General features: G+C 49.9%; 1 protein-coding gene across 4 annotated transcripts in view; it reads left to right on the top strand.

Moving 5' to 3' along the window:
• LOC137429121 (mediator of RNA polymerase II transcription subunit 13-like) overlaps positions 1 to 21,302 on the top strand; it is a 302,240-nt gene that overhangs the window by 190,293 nt on the left and 90,645 nt on the right. For all 4 annotated transcript variants that reach the window (XM_078779570.1, XM_078779572.1, XM_078779571.1 and 1 more), the window contains exons 18-19: positions 19,107 to 19,569; positions 20,526 to 20,705. In XM_078779570.1, the coding sequence (XP_078635696.1) occupies positions 19,107 to 19,569; positions 20,526 to 20,705 (643 nt within the window). The remainder of the gene's footprint in view (positions 1 to 19,106; positions 19,570 to 20,525; positions 20,706 to 21,302) is intronic.

Genomic DNA, 21,302 nt, shown 5'->3' with positions numbered 1-21,302 from the left:
AATTGTCCGTCCGTAATAGGTTTTTGGTACAGCGACAATTGTCCGTCCGTCCATGATAGGTTTTTGGTACAGCGACAATTGTCCGTCCGTAATAGGTTTTCGTTACAGCGACAATTGTCCGTCCGTAATAGGTTTTTGGTACAGCGACAATTGTCCGTCCGTCCATGATAGGTTTTTGGTACAGCGACAATTGTCCGTCCGTCCGTCCATGATAGGTTTTCGTTACAGCGACAATTGTCTGTCCGTAATAGGTTTTCGTTACAGCAACAATTGGCCGTCCGTCCATGATATGTTTTCGTTACTGCGACAATTGTCTGTCCGTAATAGGTTTTCGTTACAGCAACAATTGTCTGTCCGTCCATGATAGGTTTTCGTTACAGCGACAATTGTCTGTCTGTAATAGGTTTTCGTTACAGCAACAATTGTCCATCCGTGATATGGTTTCGTTGCAGCGACAATTGTCTGTCCGTAATAGGTTTTCGTTACAGCAACAATTGTCCGTCCGTCCATGGTAGGTTTTTGTTACAGCGACAATTGTCCGTCCGTCCGTCCGTACATGAGGTTTTCGTTACAGCGACAACTTAATAACGGCTGAAAGGATCAAAGTCAAACTTGGTAGAAGTTTGTATAATGATATATAGATGAACTGATGAGATTATTGAGTGAAGAGGTCAAATGTCAGAATCCCCTTAAGGTAAAAATTCTGTTACCTAGATAACTTGTGAACCAGTGATGGGGTTTTGACCAAACTTGCTACAAGTATATATTGTTACAGACACGACTTTGATGTTAAGGTGGGCCGAGCGGAATGGCCGTCGTGTCCGCACAAATTACCCGATTGTACTCGAACGTTGACGAAGCCGCGCCACGCTGGCTCAATAAGGAAAAAGAAGACACCCGGCTGGATTATAATGACAGACACCAATGTTTCGATTCTCAATTATATTCGTACGGAAAAGGTTAGATTACAGGGGCTAGAGGTAAAACACAGAAAAGATGGGCACTTAGACACACTCATATTAACCCCGGACAGACGACAGGTAAACGGGACAACGGCTGACTCACACGGGGATTGATGGCCAGGAAAGGCAGATAGCGATGGCTCAAGGTGCACTCTTGGCTCAAAGCAGGGTACAGTCCGGTCCAAAGATGCGGGGAGGTCACAGCGCTCGGAGGGGACGTTCTTTCTCAGGCGGGTCTTTCTCTCTCAGCGATCGCAGGCAACGTTCTTTCTCAGGCGGGGCGCATCTGACTCAGCGCTCGCAGGTACCTCTTTCTCCAGCTGGGGGCGCATCTCTTCTTTTACTTCCGGTAAGTCGCCACGTATATCCGGCGGGGAGTGACACGCCCTCGGCTCGTTAGCGCCGCCCCAGATGGAATCGGTCCGCCCTTCTGATTGGGTGCGGGGGGTTACCAGGCTCCGCCCTTGACGAGGAGCTGACAGCCAGCCCCTCTGGTAACCCCGTGGAGCGCCGAGCCGGTGTGAGGACGCATCCTCCCCCGCGCCGCCGCGCCGCCCCCATCTCCTCTGTTGTTGTAGTTATAGTTGTGGAAGAAGATGGAAGGAGGTATGGAAGATGGAAGGAGGTATGGGAAAGGTCCTAAACTCACTACTGATGCCATATAATCACATTCTGGTGCAACGAAGAGTCATAATTAATGGAAACGAGGCCTTAACTGACATAGACTAAGAATAACTAGCAAGATGTCCGAAAGTTGTCTACGTGTGGTGCGGTGGACCTGGGCACGACATTTAATGGGGGAATAAGGGGAAGGTCGGCTCTACTGATTGTTGTTTACAGACAATGGGACTAGGGAATGGGGGATTGGGGATAGTTGGGGAGTATCGGGGAAAATAGGGGAATATTTACAAGCGGATATGGAGGCCAAATTCCATATTCGCAACATTGCACCCTTCTCTACCCTCGGGGCGTCCCGACCCGATAAATTTTTACCTACTTTAGTGTGGCACGCAATGTAGTTCCCTCTACTATTAACTCTACCCTGAGTGCGACAGTTTTACAGATATTCACAAATGAGTAAATATGTCCCCCTGCGACGTTGCACCCTTCTCCTCACAGAAACACACCCATAGGATAACCGAATCCGGAAAGAATTCGCAAACTAAACATACAGCCGGTAGGGAGCATTATTTACACGACTACGCTGCTATTTACACTACGATCCAGGACCTGTTTTTGGAGGAACACATGCAGATGTTATGCATAGAGAGAGCGCGCATGCCAACATCGATACACCAACCCACGAGTGCTCTGTGGCCGACGGCCTTTAATAACGTGCAGAGCACCCTTCCCGAGCATCAAAAGCACCACCCCAGCACCAATCAGTGCAGTCACCATGGTTCAATGAATAAAAATAACTTCAACAACCCCTAACCCTGCAGGTGTCTCTTGCTCTTCATGTGGTGCCAACTAACAGTGGTTCACCTTGTATGGCATAGGTGCCACGTTGACCCATAGGTCCATCAACGGGTGGTGCTTGGCCGCAAACGAACTGCGGTCCATTGTGGGTGGCCACAAACATTGCGGTCCATATGGTGTACCGATCCCGGCAGCAAACAGCGAAAGTGCAGGCCCACAACTGCGTAGCCAGCACCTCTCTCTCCTCTCTCTCTCTACCCCAAAGCCAGATCCTCGGAGGTGGGAGACAAAAGAAGCAGACAAGTGAGTAAGGTGGTAAGGGCGCAAAAGTGCACGCAATATAAGGTAATGCACACTGGGGGCACATGGGAACCAGGTGAGACAGGTACGTTCCTATCGTACGCCCCCCCCCCCCACCAGGTAACCTACATGGCCCCTCCCTTACCCCTTACTGTATCCACACAACACAACACTACTCATAAACATCTATTTTACAAATCAACAAACATCCCTACTGTCTTCCCCGTTCCTCCCATAAACCAAATTCGTCTTCTCTCCCTCCTAACCAATCAAATTTGCCATTTTCAACTCTCATCAAAATTTGCCATCTCCAACTGCACATCAAAATTTGCCATTACCAATTCATCATCAGTCCCTCCTAGGGAGGGAGAGATGGAATCACCCCAATGTCTCATCCACGTCGTGATGCGTCTCACAAATCCACAGCAATCTCATTTCCTGCTACAAACCAAGAAAACACAGGTGTGGAGTCATCATTATCACCACAGGTAAGTGGCTGCGTATGGTGCGACAGGTTCATCAATCCTAACTATTTCCTAAATGACTTTAACAACTTTACACTACCCGGGGTCTTTCTCCGGCCAAACCATTGGCCCTCTTACACTATGGGTTCTAAAAACCAATTCCCATTGGCCAAACTGTGGTGCTCTTCAATTTGGGGTCTCACTCCCCCGATTCATCTCCCGGTGCCCTCGTACAATTTCTGGGCTGCGACGTGTACCTCTCCCAGTGGGTCTACCCACCTGCACACCTCCACCACTGCAGTTGCCTCCGAGCTTACCTGCTCCTTACCCTAACCTAACTACCAGGGGAAGGCCCTCTGGCACTCTCCCCACTCGGTGCCCTCTCTGGCACTGGGCTACCCGGGTCCATCCTCCGGATCCTCGGGCCCCATCCACAACTCTACCGGCTCCCAGAGCCCACCTGCGGCCTCACCTGGCCGACATCCTCACAGTGGTGGAGTGCCCAACCAACTACACACACTAACAGGCTACACGCCCCGCCATTTCCACAACACTAATGCACCCATTCACAACACCATTCTGCAACCGCACCACAAATGCCAATATCCAACCACAACTTACCTATACCCTCTACCTAACACTTACACTACCCGCCCCGGGTATTCGTGAAAGGGGTCCACTCTTCCCCCATCCACACCTTCGCACCATGCACACCACTCCGTACCACTTACTCCAACTCTCTCCACACACCTGTACTTGCACACCTGTGCTCTCACACTTGGTGCCACCTGCACCCTTCTCTCCCCAAGCGCATTCGCGCTGATCCACACACTCACTACTCATACACTGCTCCACACACCTGTCCAATTGCACACAAACACGGCATCATCTCAGCTAACTACTCCCTTCTGAAACTTGCGCTTCCCAGTCGTCCCTTTAAACTATTGCGCTCCCTCGTCATTATCATCCACACTAAACTACCTGCGTCCCCACTACAGGTATCAGTCACTAACTAAACTTAACGTCACCTAATGTCAATCTCTTCTAGGGCCCTACACTATAACCTAACCCACCCGGGCTAGTTTTCACTGCCATCACCCCATAAGCTATTGCTCCTTTGCCCCCACCTGTGAGGGATGGTGGATTTGCCATCCCACCACATCGGGGGTCTCTCACTACCAATTTCGCTCGTCCAAATCCAACAATCAAAAATTTTCCATTTACTGCCAATTCTATTCACTTTTCTAAATTTTGTATCAAATCACTACTATCACTATCACCATCACCCGTCTACTTATTACATCCTCTCGGTGCGCCAATTCACATCTACAGCCCGGCTTCGTACAGCCGAGCAATGAATGCGGGTTCTTTTGTGTCCGCGGCTGGATACGTCCCGCATTCGGGGCAGGGACGGAGGCTTACCCGGGCCGAGATCCCATGCACCACCTCGGCGTGAAGCCATCCAATGTCCCGATCTCGACCTGCCGGCACGTCTCAATAGAAAGTGGTCGCCATGACGACCCTTCCTATCGGGCTGCCCGCTCCGCCTAGTGGAGCCCGGACGCGGCCGCTCCACGCGAGGCCCAGCGTGGATCGCGCACGGCGGTCCTTTCGAACCCGCCGTGGCTCGGATCTCCGCTGGTTCTCGCGGCACGCGAAGCCCGGCACGTACCGAGGGCCCGATTCGGCTAAAAGTCGACCTAACCTTTAACCCGGTTATCGTCGACGCCTCACCTGCAGGCTTACATGCATACGCTACCCCTTTCGTGCTCATACATGCAGCCATTCCCATTCTCCTCGTACCTTTCCTTACACACCCAGGTACACTCACTCCGCCCATCGACTTGGTCACACACCTGACCACCGAACACCTTGGCACACATTCGTCGCTCGCACACCTCACCAATACACCTCTTCGCGCCCCTTTCTCGGTCACCTCCTTTGTGACAATCACAGGTGTGCTCTCACCCGCACACCCAACCACGTGTCTCACTACCAATTCCAGCGTGCATTCCCACTCACGCTCTACCATTCCAGGTGTGCATCCTTCCATCCCAGGTGTACATCCTCGCTCACCTGTCACAACCAACTCACTCTCCTTGTCACTCTCACTCCTCTCACCACCACTCTTGACAACGCACTCACCCTTACTCTTGACAGCACACTCTTTCCCCATGCACCTGTCCGTCACACACCTTTCTCGCGCACACTCTCCCGTTACACCCTCTGTAACACTCACCACAGGTGGACACTCTTCCTTACTTCTGACAGCGCACTCTTTCCTCATGCACCTGTCCGTCACACACCTTTCTCGCGCACACTCTTGCGCACACTCTCCCGTCACACCCTCTGTAACACTCACCACCCCGCGCTTCCATGTGCTCCCTCGCACACACGCTACGACCGACTCACTCTCGCCAGCACCCTCACTCCTTGGCACGCACTTTTTCCTCACACACCCCAGAGTCGGACTTTCTTGCACACCTCCTCTTTCGCACACCAGACCTGTCGCACACTTCACCAACGGCCTCTCACGAACACCTGGGTCTATCTCGACCCCCAAGCCTCTTAAATCACCTGGCGCATCATACGCACGACCATATTGGTCACCACTTACACCGGGTCCTCTTTCTCTTCGCTTCTCCTCCATCACCTGCGAATCCCTCATCCGGTTAATGAGCACATCATCACGATCCGAACACAGACTCTGGACCAATTCTTTTACCTCCTCTTTTATATCTTTCTTATCCTCTCTCCGTCGCTTTTTAATTTCGCTCACCCCCTCTTCCACTTCTTCTAATTTCTGCTTCACCTCCTTCATCTCCTCGTGCGCCCCTTTAAGTTCTTCCTCTAACTCCACTTTATTTTTTTCTATGTGCTCCCGCACCTCCCGCTCTTTAACCTCCATCACCTCTACCACTTTGTTCATTTTTTTCGTCAAGTCCTCATGTACCGTCTGACACTCTTTTTTAATTACCCCTACGTCCTTTTTCATCTCCTTCTGCGTCGATTTTAACCCCTCTATTACCGCTGTGTTCTTCTTTACCTGTTCCCCCAACTCCTTTTGTCCCACTGTCAGTTGTTCTACTCCCAGCGTCAACTCCTCTATACCCCCTTGCAATTTTACAGTCCCCTTTCTCACCTCCTTCTCCATGCGCTCCTTACAGTGCCTCACCTCCTCGCGCACTCCTCCGACCTCCTCACTCACTCCTCTCCTGATCTCCTCTCCCATCACTTGCATCTCCTGCCCAGATGCCACCCTCATCTGCTCCATTTCCTCCCTGTGAGCATCCAGTTTGGCTTCTACCCCCATTCTGACCCCCTCTATCTGCTGCCCCATTTGGTTAACTTCCCTTTCCGCTTGGTTCCTCATGTCCCTCAATTTGCCTTCCATGGTGTTTTCTAACCCCTCTAACCCTTTTTGCATCCCTTCCATTTGATTCTCTTGAGCGGCCATTCTGTTTTCTACCCCCATTAACCCATTTCTCACCTCTTTTATCCCATTGTCTAACCCCTCAAAATTTTTGTCTAACTTCTCAAAATTATTGTCTAACTTCTCACCAGTACCCCTCGCTGCGTCCCTCATTACCCCCATTTCGTTTCCCATTACCCCCATTTGGTTTTCCAATCGCTCACCCTGTAGGTTGAGGGACGCCTGCATTTGCGCCATAAATTGCTCCATGAGGGCCTGCATTTGGGCCATTCCTCCCACTTGTGCAGCGGGTGCGGCCGCCGTAGCTATGTGCGAGGCGCCATTTCGCGAACCTGCCGCCCTCACTGCTTCGCTCTCCTCATGTCCCTCATGTCCCTCAATTTGGTCCTGGACCGACCCTGCTTCACTCTCCCCTACCGGACCCCAGCCGTCTTGATCCGCCATGGCGCGACTTGCAAAATTCGAGTTTTCGTAAAACAAATCCAAAAATTTTTTTTTTTTCGTTATAATTTCGGCGAGCGCAGTAACCGCGGGACCGCGCTCCGGATCGATTTTGTCGAGCGCCATACGCGCTCCGGATCGATTTTCCCTCCCAAAATTTGGGCCTAACTAATTTAGTCCCGGGTCCGAATCTCACTCCTCGACACCAATTGTTACAGACACGACTTTGATGTTAAGGTGGGCCGAGCGGAATGGCCGTCGTGTCCGCACAAATTACCCGATTGTACTCGAACGTTGACGAAGCCGCGCCACGCTGGCTCAATAAGGAAAAAGAAGACACCCGGCTGGATTATAATGACAGACACCAATGTTTCGATTCTCAATTATATTCGTACGGAAAAGGTTAGATTACAGGGGCTAGAGGTAAAACACAGAAAAGATGGGCACTTAGACACACTCTTATATTAACCCCGGACAGACGACAGGTAAACGGGACAACGGCTGACTCACACGGGGATTGGTGGCCAGGAAAGGCAGATAGCGATGGCTCAAGGTGCACTCTTGGCTCAAAGCAGGGTACAGTCCGGTCCAAAGATGCGGGGAGGTCACAGCGCTCGGAGGGGACGTTCTTTCTCAGGCGGGTCTTTCTCTCTCAGCGATCGCAGGCAACGTTCTTTCTCAGGCGGGGCGCATCTGACTCAGCGCTCGCAGGTACCTCTTTCTCCAGTTGGGGGCGCATCTCTTCTTTTACTTCCGGTAAGTCGCCACGTATATCCGGCGGGGAGTGACACGCCCTCGGCTCGTTAGCGCCGCCCCAGATGGAATCGGTCCGCCCTTCTGATTGGGTGCGGGGGGTTACCAGGCTCCGCCCTTGACGAGGAGCTGACAGCCAGCCCCTCTGGTAACGCCGTGGAGCGCCGAGCCGGTGTGAGGACGCATCCTCCCCCGCGCCGCCGCGCCGCCCCCATCTCCTCTGTTGTTGTAGTTATAGTTGTGGAAGAAGATGGAAGGAGGTATGGAAGATGGAAGGAGGTATGGGAAAGGTCCTAAACTCACTACTGATGCCATATAATCACATTCTGGTGCAACGAAGAGTCATAATTAATGGAAACGAGGCCTTAACTGACATAGACTAAGAATAACTAGCAAGATGTCCGAAAGTTGTCTACGTGTGGTGCGGTGGACCTGGGCACGACATTTAATGGGGGAATAAGGGGAAGGTCGGCTCTACTGATTGTTGTTTACAGACAATGGGACTAGGGAATGGGGGATTGGGGATAGTTGGGGAGTATCGGGGAAAATAGGGGAATATTTACAAGCGGATATGGAGGCCAAATTCCATATTCGCAACAATATTATGATGAAAAGATGAACTGATTCGATTTTGGCATAAAAGGTAAGAGGTCATGTCAGGTAAAAATGTTATATTTGAGTGAGTGTTATATCCAGTGGATTGGGAACAGAGTACCCTCGTCCCTCCATTAAAAGGGAAAGATGACCCTCTGGACTGTGGCTCGTATCGAGTGATAAAGTTATTGGAGTATGGAATGAAGGTATTGGAAAGGGTGTTGGAGAGGAGGACAAGGAAGAAAGTGAAGATTGACGAAATGCAGTTTGGATTTATGCCAGGAAGAGGAATGACAGACGCGCTTTTTATTGTAAGGCAGTTGCAGGAGAAGTACATGGAGAAGAGGAAGAAGTTGTTTCTTGGGTTTGTTGATCTGGAGAAAGCATTCGATAGGGTTCCACGTGAAATCATGACATGGGTGTTGTGGAAAACCAATCAGGTCCACACAACTTTAGTCCAACGGGTTGGTTTAGTTGCATTTAGATCATAACATCATCCTGTAAAGTATAAAATACAATAAGTATACGATGTGACATCACATGGGTCCATTCATATCATTCAATGCAAGCAAGCTGGATATTCTATGCAGGCGTACCGTTAGCGAGTCTACCAGATGTAACGTGTCACAGGAGAAGTCTCGGAGCACCGTTCGCAGCAGCGGGTCTTATAGTCACGCCCCTAGCGGTGTCAGCGAGCAGCGAGCATCACCCCGGGTTCAGTACGAATACGATTTCACTACATTCTCCCCCCGTCAGAATTATACGGCAGTGCGGCTAGAAGCGAGTGAGCGTCAGCACGAACAGGGTGGAACATCAGTCGACCCAACCGTATCGGGCCGGGCGGCGAATTTCTCTGCCAGCACGCGTCCGAAATTCCCCGGGTACGGCATCACGTATCCCTGTGTCCCCGGCGTCGGAGGCGCCAACAGGGTCGGGTGACGAAGAGGGTAACTCCAAGTCGTCGGGCCCAGGTAGTCTCGGCGAGGGGAGGGTCGGTAGACTTTCGGCGATGGGAGCGTCGGGAGATGCCATAGTCTCATAGATGGGTTCGATCGGTTCGTCCGATTCCCTACTTAGGTCGGCAACCCCGCAAGGGGCAAGGTGACGGACGGAGACAGTAGCCTCACGGCCATCCGTCGTCATCACACGAGCATGCTCAGGATTAGCCTGGAGAATCTGCACTTTGTCCACTAGGGGGTCGTACTTGCTCGCGCGAACCGCCCGTTTAAGGTAGGCCGGCCCGGGCCCAGCGAGCCAACTGGGCAAAGACCGTATACACCCCGAGCTCCTGGGGTGGTGGAAAAGTCGCTCGTGGGGAGTTTGGTTGGTTGCCGTACTCAGGAGAGCCCTGATCGAGTTCAACGCCGCAGGTAGCGACCAAGCCCATTTATCGAGGCCCCGGCCGAGGGTCCGGAGGTTGAGCATGACGGCCCTCCAGATAATCCCGTTGAAGCGTTCGATCTGCCCATTAGCCTGGGGTCTGTACGGCGTGGTGTAACTAGAAGCAATGTTATTTTGGAGCAGATAGCCGCGCACCTCCTGAGACAAGAAGACCGCACCCCGGTCGGTATGGACATAGGCCGGGTAACCGAACATTAAGAACAAGTTCTGTAAGCATCGCATCACCGTGGCAGCAGTCATGTCCGCGCACGTATAAGCAAAGGGAAATCGCGAGTACTCATCAACGATAGTGAGCAGATAGCGAGAGCCGCTCAACACCGGCAATGGGCCCTTGAAATCCATCGCCAAGCGTTCCCACGGGCGTGTAGCCTTCACCAGAGTCCCCATGGGAGGGTTATAGAAACGCGGTTTGATTTCCGCGCAGATAGCGCAGTCGCGACAGATACGGCGGATATCGTCAATCGAATATGGGAGATTCCCACACCGCACAAAATGAGCGAAACGCGTTACGCCGGGATGGCCCGCAGTGGCATGCAGCACCCGTAGGCCCTCCAAAGAGGTGATACCGGCACATGTAGCCGGTCGTGATAAGGCATCGGCGGCCTGGTTATCCTTCCCCGGGCGATATTTGATGGTGTAACAGAAGTCGGCGAGTTCGATACGCCAGCGAGTGATTTTCTCGTTCTTAATGCGCTGGGCGTGTAAGGTGTCGTACATGAACGCAACGCTTTGCTGGTCCGTGATGATTTGGAAGCTCCGCCCGAGTAAGTACGGGCGCCATCGCCGAATAGACTCGACGATCGCATACGCTTCCTTTTCAACGGACGAGTGTCTCCGCTCAGCGGTGGTAAGAGTCCGTGAAAAGAAAGCCACGGGACGCCCCCCTTGGGAGAGGGTCGCCGCGATGGCCTGATCCGAGGCGTCACTTTCGAGGACGAACGCCACCTTTCGATTGTCGCCACGGCGGCTCGGGCGATGTCGGCCTTAAGGCCTTCAAAGGCCGCCAATGCGGCCGGACTCAGGGGGAAGGTGTCGCAGGCCACGAGGGGGCGAAGTTTCGCGGAGAAACTTTGCACCCATTTGGAGTAATGGGCGAACAGCCCAAGGGCGCGCTTCAGGGACGCCCGATCACAGGGAGGGGCCATGTCGAGCAAAGGTCGCAGACGCTCCTTATCCGGAGCGACAGAGCCATGGGTCACGGTGTACCCCAGAAGATCTATCGTGCGTAGGGAGTATTGGCACTTATCCTCGTTCATAGTTAAGTGATACCGCTGCGCGACCTCATGGAAGCGCTTCAGATTAGCATCATGGTGCCCTTGGTCATATCCACAAACCGTAAGATTATCGAGGTAGACGAAAACATCGGTTAAGTGCTCCCGCGCAACGAGGTCATCCATGGCCCTCTGGAAACAAGAGACCCCGTTCGTTACCCCAAAAGGCAATCGCGTAAATTGGTACAACCGCTGCCCCGACTCAAATGCGGTATAGATACGATCCGCCCTAGAGATAGGGATCTGGTGGTACGCACTACGGAGATCGAGAGTGCTATAGACCGAATACTGGGACACCTGTTGCACTAGCGCGTCCATCCCCGGAAGGGGGTAGGCATCCAGCTGTGTAAAGCGGTTAATCGTTTGGGAGTAGTCGATTACCATGCGTCTGCGATGGGCCTCGCTGCGCACCACCAAGACCTGGGCGCGCCACGGCGACCTACTAGGTTCTATGATGCCGTCTTTCAAGAGCTGAGCCGTTTCGTCCGCAATGAATTGCATGTCTGCGCGAGAGTAGCGTCGTGATTTCACCGCGACAGGGGTGCAGTCGGAGGTTAGATTGGGGAACAGCGAAAGCGGCTGGACGTCCATTTGCGCTAGGGCGCACACCGCAAGCGCGTTGTCCGCCCCCACAACAAGCGTGTCAGGCCCACCAAACTCCATTACCAGACGTCCATGCAGCTTAAGAAAATCGTGTCCTAACAGAATATCAGCACATAATGCGGGTAAAACCATAAGGTGTACATCAGGGAAAACCCGTCCCTTTAGCACGAGTTTCAATCGGCATTCCCCCTTCGTGCTGAGTCGAAGCCCCTGGGAAGCCATGAAGATCCGTCTCGTAGACCTCCAGATCCGCCATCCATGCCTGAGCACAAGTCGCTGGTCGATAAAACTATCCGTAGATCCTGTATCCACCAAGGCCCGAACACAATGGCCTTCGACCATGAGGGGAATAAGGGCTTGAGCCAGGCCAGACGAGGCTGCTGGGAGCGGGACTGAGCCCCCCGAATGGGTCGGACCAGCCTCGCGGGTGGATCCTACGCCAGCAGCAGTTTTGCGGTCGTGGCCGGAGTCTGCGTTGACCATGGGGAATCCATTAACGCCATCAGAGGGCTTTCCCAAGCATTCCGGTGTTTCGCGATTCAAAATCTGACAATTCTGACGGGAAAAGGCCTCCGTAGTATTTGAAATCGCCTTTTGACACTTTTGGCAGAAAAAGGCCTCCGTAGTATTTGAAATCGCCTTTTGACACTTTTGGCAGCAGAGGCAGAAAAAGGCCTCCGTAGTATTCGAAATCGCCTTTTGACACTTTTGGCAGCAAAAGGCCTCCGTAGTATCTGAAATCGCCTTTGTCGGGGCGTGGGCCGCCGTTAGCTCGTGGACGACTCGAGGAGAACGTTCCGCTGGGGCTTGGCGAGGCTTCAAAGCCCCTTGCGTGGCCCGGAGTTTGGTCAAGGACACGTGCTTCGTGCCCGATGGAGGATGAGACGGTGGTGGCTGTCCGGTGACGCCCGCCAAGGACGTCTGAGCGCCCAGGGGCCCGCAGAGAGGGGCCCTCCCCTTCGAAGTCGGGTAAGGCGCCGGGTGTCGGGCTCGGCTCGCGGGCTCCGCAATGAGCCCATTCAAGGTTGCCGCGCCCGCGCGACCGCGACCGCGCGAGTCAATGAGCCGCGTGCCGTTTTCCTGCACACTTTCGCGTAATGTCCCTTTTGCGAGCACAAATGGCATATAGCGTCTCGTGCCGGACACACGACCCGGGCATGACGTGGCCCCCCACAGAAAAAGCATGCGGCCCCGCGTAAGGCCTTGGGTCTGGTCGTAACGGCAGCCGTCAGGGCTGGGTCTTCCTCCGGAGCATCCCGGAGTTCAGCGAGCGGATCCGCGTCCTCGGCGGTAGCACTCTCTGGCCGGGCGTGTAGTGTGGTGCCCGCCAAAAGGCGCGTGCGATCATAGGTGTTCGATTGCATCATCCGCGCTTCAGTGTATACTGTCCCTTGCTCGAGTGCCGTAGCGAAGGTCAGGTCGGTCTTCTCTAAGAGTTTGAGCCTTAGTTCCTGGGAGGAGACCCCTGCAATGAAGGCATCTAAAAGACGATCATCCTGAGCCTGCGCGGGAGTCCGTGGCTCCCTGACGCTGTCCAGCAAGAGCTGCGGAGCTCCTGGGCGTAGTGGTCCATCGCCTCGTTGGGTTGCTGACGTCGCGTTTGCAGCAAATATCGTGCATACACCGGGCTTTTTTCCTCTATGTACAGCCGTTTGAGCTCCGCGATGGAGAGGTCATACGTCGCGCATTGAGCGATAGAGTTGTACACGCGGTAGTCGATTTTTGAATGTAGAGTTGCTAGCTTCGCGGCAGCCGTCGGCGCGGTCTCAGGCTCATCAAAAAGATTCTCCAATGTTCTGAGCCAGTGCTTCAGTTGCAAGCCACCATCCGGGGCTTGCGGGTCGGCGCAGAATACGGACACCGTCAGCGTCTTGTTGCCAGCCATGTCGGTAGATCTTAAATGCAATTAAGTGTTGTGGAAAACCAATCAGGTCCACCCAACTTTAGTCCAACGGGTTGGTTTAATTGCATTTAGATCATAACATCATCCTGTAAAGTAGAAAATACAATAAGTATACGATGTGACATCACATGGGTCCATTCATATCATTCAATGCAAGCAAGCTGGATATTCTATGCAGGCGTACCGTTAGCGAGTCTACCAGATGTAACGTGTCACAGGAGAAGTCTCGGAGCACCGTTCGCAGCAGCGGGTCTTATAGTCACGCCCCTAGCGGTGTCAGCGAGCAGCGAGCATCACCCCGGGTTCAGTACGAATACGATTTCACTACAATGGGCATTGAGGAAGTTAGGAGTGGAGGAATGGTTGATCAGAGTAGTGATGGCAATGTACGAGAGAGCGCGCACAGCTGTAAGGACGAAGGACGGGAACAGTGGTGAGTTTGAGGTGAAGGTGGGAGTGCATCAGGGGTCGGTACCAAGTCCACTACTATTTGTAGCTGTGATGGAGGTGCTGGCTCAGAATGTAAAGGAGGGTTTACTGTGGGAGTTGTTGTATGCAGATGATCTGGTGTTGATTGCGGAAAGTATGGATGGACTGAATGAGAAGATGAGCAAGTGGAAGGAATGTATGGAGACAAAAGGTCTGAGGTGAATATCGGAAAAACGAAGGTGATGGCAAGTGGTAAAGCATGTGGTGAGGTGGAAAGAACTGGGAAGTGGCCGTGTGCTGTGTGCAGGAAGGGTGTCGGAGTGAACTCCATTCAATGTATAATGTGCGCAGAGTGGGTTCATCAAAAATGTAGTGGTTTGAGAGGGTCATTAACCAGTGTGGCAGCTACATTCAAATGTAAGGTGTGCACAGAGGGAGCTGCAGATGGAGGAAATGTTGAGCTGGATCTTGGAGACGGCGTGAAGCTGGAAGGTGTGAAAACATTTTGATACCGAGGAGACATGCTGAATGGAGAAGGTGGATCAGACTCGGCAACGGTTTCTCGAGTGAGATGTGCATGGAAGAAGTTTCGGGAACTGAGTGACGTGCTGACGAGGAGGGGAATGTCGTTGAAGCTGAAGGAAAAGGTGTATGCTGCATGTGTGAGAAGTGTTATGATTTATGGGAGTGAGACATGGGAGCAGCAACGAAGGCTGGAAACGGTGGAAATGCGAATGGTTCGGTGGATGTGCGGAGTATCGTTGAGAGAGAGGAAGACAAATGATGAATTGTGAAAGATGATGGGAATAGAGCCTGTGATTGATGCTGTGAAGAGAAACAGGTTGAGATGGTTTGGTCATGTGTTGAGGAAGGATGAAAGTGACTGGTTGAGAAGAGTGATGGAAATGAATGTAGAAGGAAGCAGAGGACGGGGAAGACCGAGAAAGACTTGGCTAAAGATGGTGGAAGAAGAAATGCGGGCAAGGGGGTTAACAAGGAGAGATGTAGAAAATAGGGCAAGGGGGTTAACAAGGGGAGATGTAGAAAATAGGGCAAAATGGAGAAGATTGTCATGGGGTTTGCAAGGCTAACCCCCACTCTCACAGGGAAAATGGCCTTAAAATGCCTGTTGTGTGTGTTGTTGTTGAGAACAGTTGAAGGAATTTATATAAAACTTGGTACAAATATGTATAATGATTTAATAATGTGGGCAGAGGGATATTGATTGAAGAGTGCCGTTCTAGTTCGTTCTTAGGTTATTTCTTTGTGACATAACCTCATACAGTAGGTCTTGGCGTCTGTCCTTATGTATGTACGTTCGTTAACATTTCATGATAACATCTTCTCATAAACTACCTGACTGATTTTGGCCAAATTTGGTACGATGCATCAGGACAGCACGGTCTCATGGCATGGTGGTCCCTATCTGGATGTGCCTCTATAAAGGAGGTAAAATGGGGGTGTGCCACAAATATTGGTATCATTTAATAATATTGTCAGACACCCGCAGCCAGATCCAGACCAAACTCGCCACAAGGCATCGGGACCATTCCCTAACCTTGAATTGTGCTCCTTATGGTCGTATCTCCCCCAGAAAGGGGGCCACGGGCTCCCTCCCTGAATTCCTCATTTTCAATAAAACATTTTCCTCACAAACTACATGACGGACATGGACCAAATTTTGTACCATACGTCAGAACAATAAGGTCTCATGGGGTTGTGTGCTCCATTTGGATCCGCTCCCGAAGCGAGGCTGAAAATGGGGTTTTGCCTCAAATTGAGGTAATTTATTTTTGATATCTTCTCGGAAACCGTGGGGAAACACCGTCAGTCCCCAAAGGTGCTATTTTTTAAAAGTGATTCTTCTTAATTGAGGGGCCATAAACAATTTATAGCATGATATTTGAAAGTTGGAGACGAGGTATAGTCAGGCAGCAACAACACAACACAACATGCATTTTAAAAGGCCATTTTCCCTGCTAGAGCGGGGGGTTAGCCTTGCGGTCCCCATGACAATCTTCTCCATTTTGCCCTATTTTCTGCATCTCTCCTTGTTAACCCCCTTGCCCGCATTTCTTCTTCCACCATCTTTAGCCAAGTCTTTCTCGGTCTTCCCCGTCTTCTACTTCCTTCTACATTCATTTCCATCACTCTTCTCAACCAGTCACTTTCATCCTTCCTCAACACATGACCAAACCATCTCAACCTGTTCCTCTTCACAGCATCAATCACAGGCTCTATTCCCATCATCTTTCGCAATTCATCATTTGTCTTCCTCTCTCTCAACGATACTCCGCACATCCGTCGAACCATTCGCATTTCCACCCTTTCCAACCTTCGTTGCTGCTTCATATCAGGCAGCTTAGCAGCATATTTATCGAAAATGGGGAACGGCTTGACAAAAGCGCCATTTTTATTATGGTGGTCCATTGGACCATACGCAATAGATTTAGGACTGGAGGCAAGAAATATACAGTGTTCTTCACTTTTTTATTGGACAAAAACCAATTATGTATATATTTTCAACAAGGAGGCTAACTTTTATTTCATTACGTGCAGTGTTATTTGTAAAACTTATGCATGCCTGCATAACAAATCTTTCGCTTCCATGTAATAATAATTAGTAATATAATACCGGGTGTTTATACAAATGTGTTATACTTGTGACTCGCGCACCTCTCATATATCTAACATGTACGCAACTACAAGGATGTAATGACAATATAGCTTTAGAACAGACAACATGTTGTTCAAGGTAATTTGTCCAGCAATTTATGTATTTACGATTTTAGTCTAACTCCAATAGCTGATGATTTATTTGCATAAATGTATTGCTCGATATTATGCTGTGCGAGTCGTATTTGCGCAAAAGTCAAACACTGTATATGTCTTGCCTCCGGTCCTAATTCTATTGCATATGGTCCAATACCACCTTTAGAGGCCATTTTTCCCCGCAAAGCGGGGGTTGGCCTTTTTCGGGAACCGTGGTTGTTGTTGTTTTTTGGTCCCCTTTTTGAAGCAATGTTTTACGGCCGGATGCCCTTCCTGACGCCAACCCTTTTTGCCGCCTTTAACGACAAACAGGGAATTACCAGTGAACTGGTACTCAATTAGCCGACCTCGGAAGGATGACAGGCTGAGTCAACCCCATATGCATATGGTCCAATGAAGCACTAAAATAAAAATGGTACTTTTGTAAAGTCGTTCCCCCAAAAATTGCTAAGCTGCCTAACTAGTATGACAAAACAAGATGATGATTTAGTTGGTTTATCTATTGGATAGTATCAGTTAAAAGTATCGGTGTTAAAAGATAGCATCTATTGGAGTATCAGATAAACAAGATAAATATTGGAGTATCAGATTGCAGGGCCATTGTGTGACGAATGAGCTTCCCAAAAGCTGAAGTGGCCTTCGATCCTTTATTCTGTGATCGTCTTCACTCTTCGACCACCATGATGGAATGATCAGGCACTTTGGGACTGAGTATCTCGCACACAATGCAAATAATGATGCAAATTTTAACTCTTTGTGCAACTAGCCTCCATTCTGGAGCTACAAAGATTGCTTTTGACAGCGGTAGTATCTGATTGGTTCAAATTAACCCGATTTTAACATTATCGTACAATTTATTTTGCCATCATAATTAATTAAATACGTCCAAATCCAATAGGGTAACCCAATCGGAGGGCTCAATTCCCTGTTGATCCGCTTTCGATCTCACATGATGTTATTGAAGGTTAAAGTGTTATGTTTGAGATTTGAATCATATATTTGAAGGAGAGTATGACCTTTACCTGCCATGTCGATGATGATGAAAGGCACCTTGATAGGGTGTGATGGTACAGGAATTTTACAAATTTTAATGACACAGGTGTACCAGTGTACCTGTGATTATAGACAAGAATGTAGCTCTGCACGTCTAAATTATGAAGGCTAAGGAGGATGTGCAACAAAACGAGTGCTTATTTCATCAGCACAGGAAATTCAGCACTCATCACAGTCAGACGCACCACTCGCATGTCACCACTCCAAAACCATTAATGTTTTCCTTCCAAGATATTTATTCAAAAAACAACAACAATTAAGTGTTAAGTGAAGCAATATCCATTAATTCAACCAAACGTGATTTTCTGTGTCTGTTGCCCTTTAAGAACGGCTCAAGGGATCAAAGTCAAACTTGGTACAAGTATGTAAAAAATGATGTAAAAGTAAACGGATTAAATTCTGGGCTCAAGAGGTCAAAGGTCCCGTTAGGCTCAAGAGGTCCCGTTAGGTAAAAAAATCTGTTACCAAGCTAACTTGTTAACCAGTGATGGGATTTTGAACAAACTTGGTTCAAGTATATATTGTGATGCAAAGATTAACTGATTAGATTTCAGCCTCCTGACGTCATGGGTCAGGTAAAAATGTGATACTTGAGAACAGCTGAAGGGATTCAAATCAAACTTGGTACAAGTATGTGTAATGATGTAATAATGTGGGCGGAGACATATCGATGGACTTCACGACGTCAAATTATGTCTAGTTCCTGTTTACAGATCCATCTTATGACCCCAGCCATACATTTATAAATCATGTAACTGGTTCATGCTTGTTTGGGATATACCTGCACATACATGTTATAAATCGATAATGAGGAAGTCTTCTGACCACCTCTGTGGGTATTGGGTGAACCCCCAAATCCCTAAAATCCAACAACAATGTGAGACAAAATGCCTGTTTTGATTTGCCTGTACCTTGGCAAATGAAGGCAGGTTCTGAAAGTTTGGGTAAAATTACTTGTTGATCAAAGACTCAACCTAATATCTGTATCCAATGAAAGGTAGGCCCTCTAACCCCTAGCAAATCTAAAACAGATGCCATCTACAAGTGCTAAAAATGGGACCGACACCATATTTTGGGGTGGGCCTTAATGACCAATACAGTTCATTGGAGTTTGGGGCTGCAATCTTTGTGGGGGAATTTTACACAGAGGTGTATTTCGATTAATATTTTTTCCAAAATCCAAGATGGTTACCTGGGGACATGTGGTGAGTCGACATGGAATGACCCAGTATTAAGTTATCCAATTGTGAATGAGGTTGCTGAATTTGCATGAAGCTCACAATTGGCTTGTGCTTTGTTTTTCAACAGGGTGCTGATGTCGGGCTGTACCTGCCCGACACCAGTAATGAATTGCAGTCACGCTGCACCTGTGGTTTCAGCGCCGTCATCAACCGCCGCCTCGGCCCCAACTCGGGCCTTTTTCTCGAGGATGAACTGGATATCCTCGTGCCTGGCTCGGACCTTGCTCAGCAGGCTCTGGGACGGTTTGAGTCCTTGAGGGCCGACCTGGCCTCTCCCGAAATACACCAACTCCTCGCCCTTCTCAAGGAGCAGTGCGCGACGCCCTTCCCTCCTCCAGGGCTGACGGCACGTGGGACGTGTGTCGTTGAGTCGCGTGTCGAGCGCCTGAGACTGGATGTGCGTGACTGCTGCGCCGAGTGTCTGGAGGCACTGGTGCAAGGACGACAATACGTAGAAAACCCGGCCGGCTGTCACATCGACGAGCTGCTCGTCCGCTCGACGTGTCTGCATCATTGGCCTGACAGGCAGGGTACGTTTCGCTCCGGCGTTTTGATGATGGCAGTTTTGTTTGTGGGGCTGTGCGCCCACTAGTTCAGATGGTCATATCCTGGTGCAGTGGGATATATTTTAACATTTATATATATATATATATATATAGAGACCTGTGATTAATCTCCTTTTTACCTGTGCCGCCAAAGGTGTATGTATGGAGGTTATGTTTTTACCCCTGTTTGTCTGGTTGTCTGTTTGTGATCAGGATATCTCAAAAAGTTGTGGACGGATTCGGACGAAATTTGGTGGAGAGGTTGGATGTGTGAAAACAAGACGAATTGGCACAGGAACTTTGGTGGACAGGACAAATTGATTCGATTTTGGTGAAGATCCGGATCTGGACACGAGAATTTTAAAAGTGATTCTTCACCATTGAGAGACGAGGCTTAACAAACACCCAGGTTCCTAAACCGCAAAGTCCCCTTTGGCATGTCTTGAATTAGAAACACCTAAGCTTGTAAAGTATACTCAAATTGTGTACTCATTGCCTTTTATTCTTTGTTTACAATTTACACATTGAATCTTCCTTCTTTCCTTCCTTTGGAATTGGCTAACTGCTCCACCTTCAGCAAGACATGGCTGCTTCTGTTTGTCTCTCGCTCGCTCGTGGAACTTTTGCTTTTGCACTCGTCACCAGGCCTGCGATGCCACGGCGCTGTGAATTCCCTTGCACTTCCCTTAGGTCTTGTGCCAAACGGGACTGTGAAATGACCATTTCCTACGGGCATTTACCTGCGAGGAACTTTGTCATAATGTCGTGTCAAACTGATCTTTCAATCAAACAGATCTGATGCATCCCGTCGTCTCATCTTTCCTGTTTTTTTTCATTTGCAGCCAGAATTGGATGAACTGTGAATGTATGTTTCCCAATCCCTTTAATTTGGCTGTTTTCCTCCCCCGTGATCCTCGGCACCGCTTCCCGTTTAACCTCAGGGCGCGACGTGAGTACACTTTCTTCGCAAGATGTCGTGCGGTTGCTGACGTCTCTGCAGCCAGTTTTACAAGACGCCATCCAGAAGAAGCGAACCGGCCGGTCTTGGGAGAACATCCAGCACGTGCAGGGCCCCCTTACCTGGCAGCAATTCCACAAGATGGCCGGCCGTGGCTCCTATGGTGAGTATTTGGTGTAGAGCAAAGGTGGTTGTTTTGTACCCACTTGGGAGTGAAGGAAACTGTTGAATTCCCAATGGAACATGATGAGCACAATTTGGGATGAACATAAACTTTTCCCTTGGTTTGTATTTGGGACCTGCCTACCTTTATGGATTGTTTTTAATCTTTCCCCTACAACACAAAAGTTTATAGAAATTGGATGTTAGCGCTGGAATTTGTAGAAGGGGTGTTTTACTGTCGATAATCAGTTGCAACATTCCAATAAATACTCGATTTTAAGGGTAAATAAAACAAAACTCAAATTTATGGTCCACGATGAAAATGTGCACAATGCGGTCGAGATCTTTGTATCCGACAGTAAAAGCGTAAGTCTTGTGTGAGTTTGAACAAGCGGTTGAGAAAGCAGAACGCCATAAGCAGTCTGAGTGTTGACATGATTCGCAAAACTGCACCTGTGTGGGGTCACTTCCGGAAGTGATGACTCAAAGCCATGTGGAGCAAACATTGACATGAACATCATTGCGCCGTTTCATCAGTGAACGACTGCAATTCCCGAAGCGTGTGCTTCCAGCAGTTGCCTGTTGCTGACCGGACTTG

Source organism: Myxine glutinosa, chromosome 6 (genome assembly GCF_964187855.1).
Source record: "Myxine glutinosa chromosome 6, kmMyxGlut1.1, whole genome shotgun sequence".
NCBI classification, from domain to species: Eukaryota; Metazoa; Chordata; class Myxini; order Myxiniformes; family Myxinidae; genus Myxine; species Myxine glutinosa.
The sequence above is the reverse complement of the archived record's forward strand: the minus strand, read 5'-3'. Positions and strand labels throughout refer to the sequence as shown.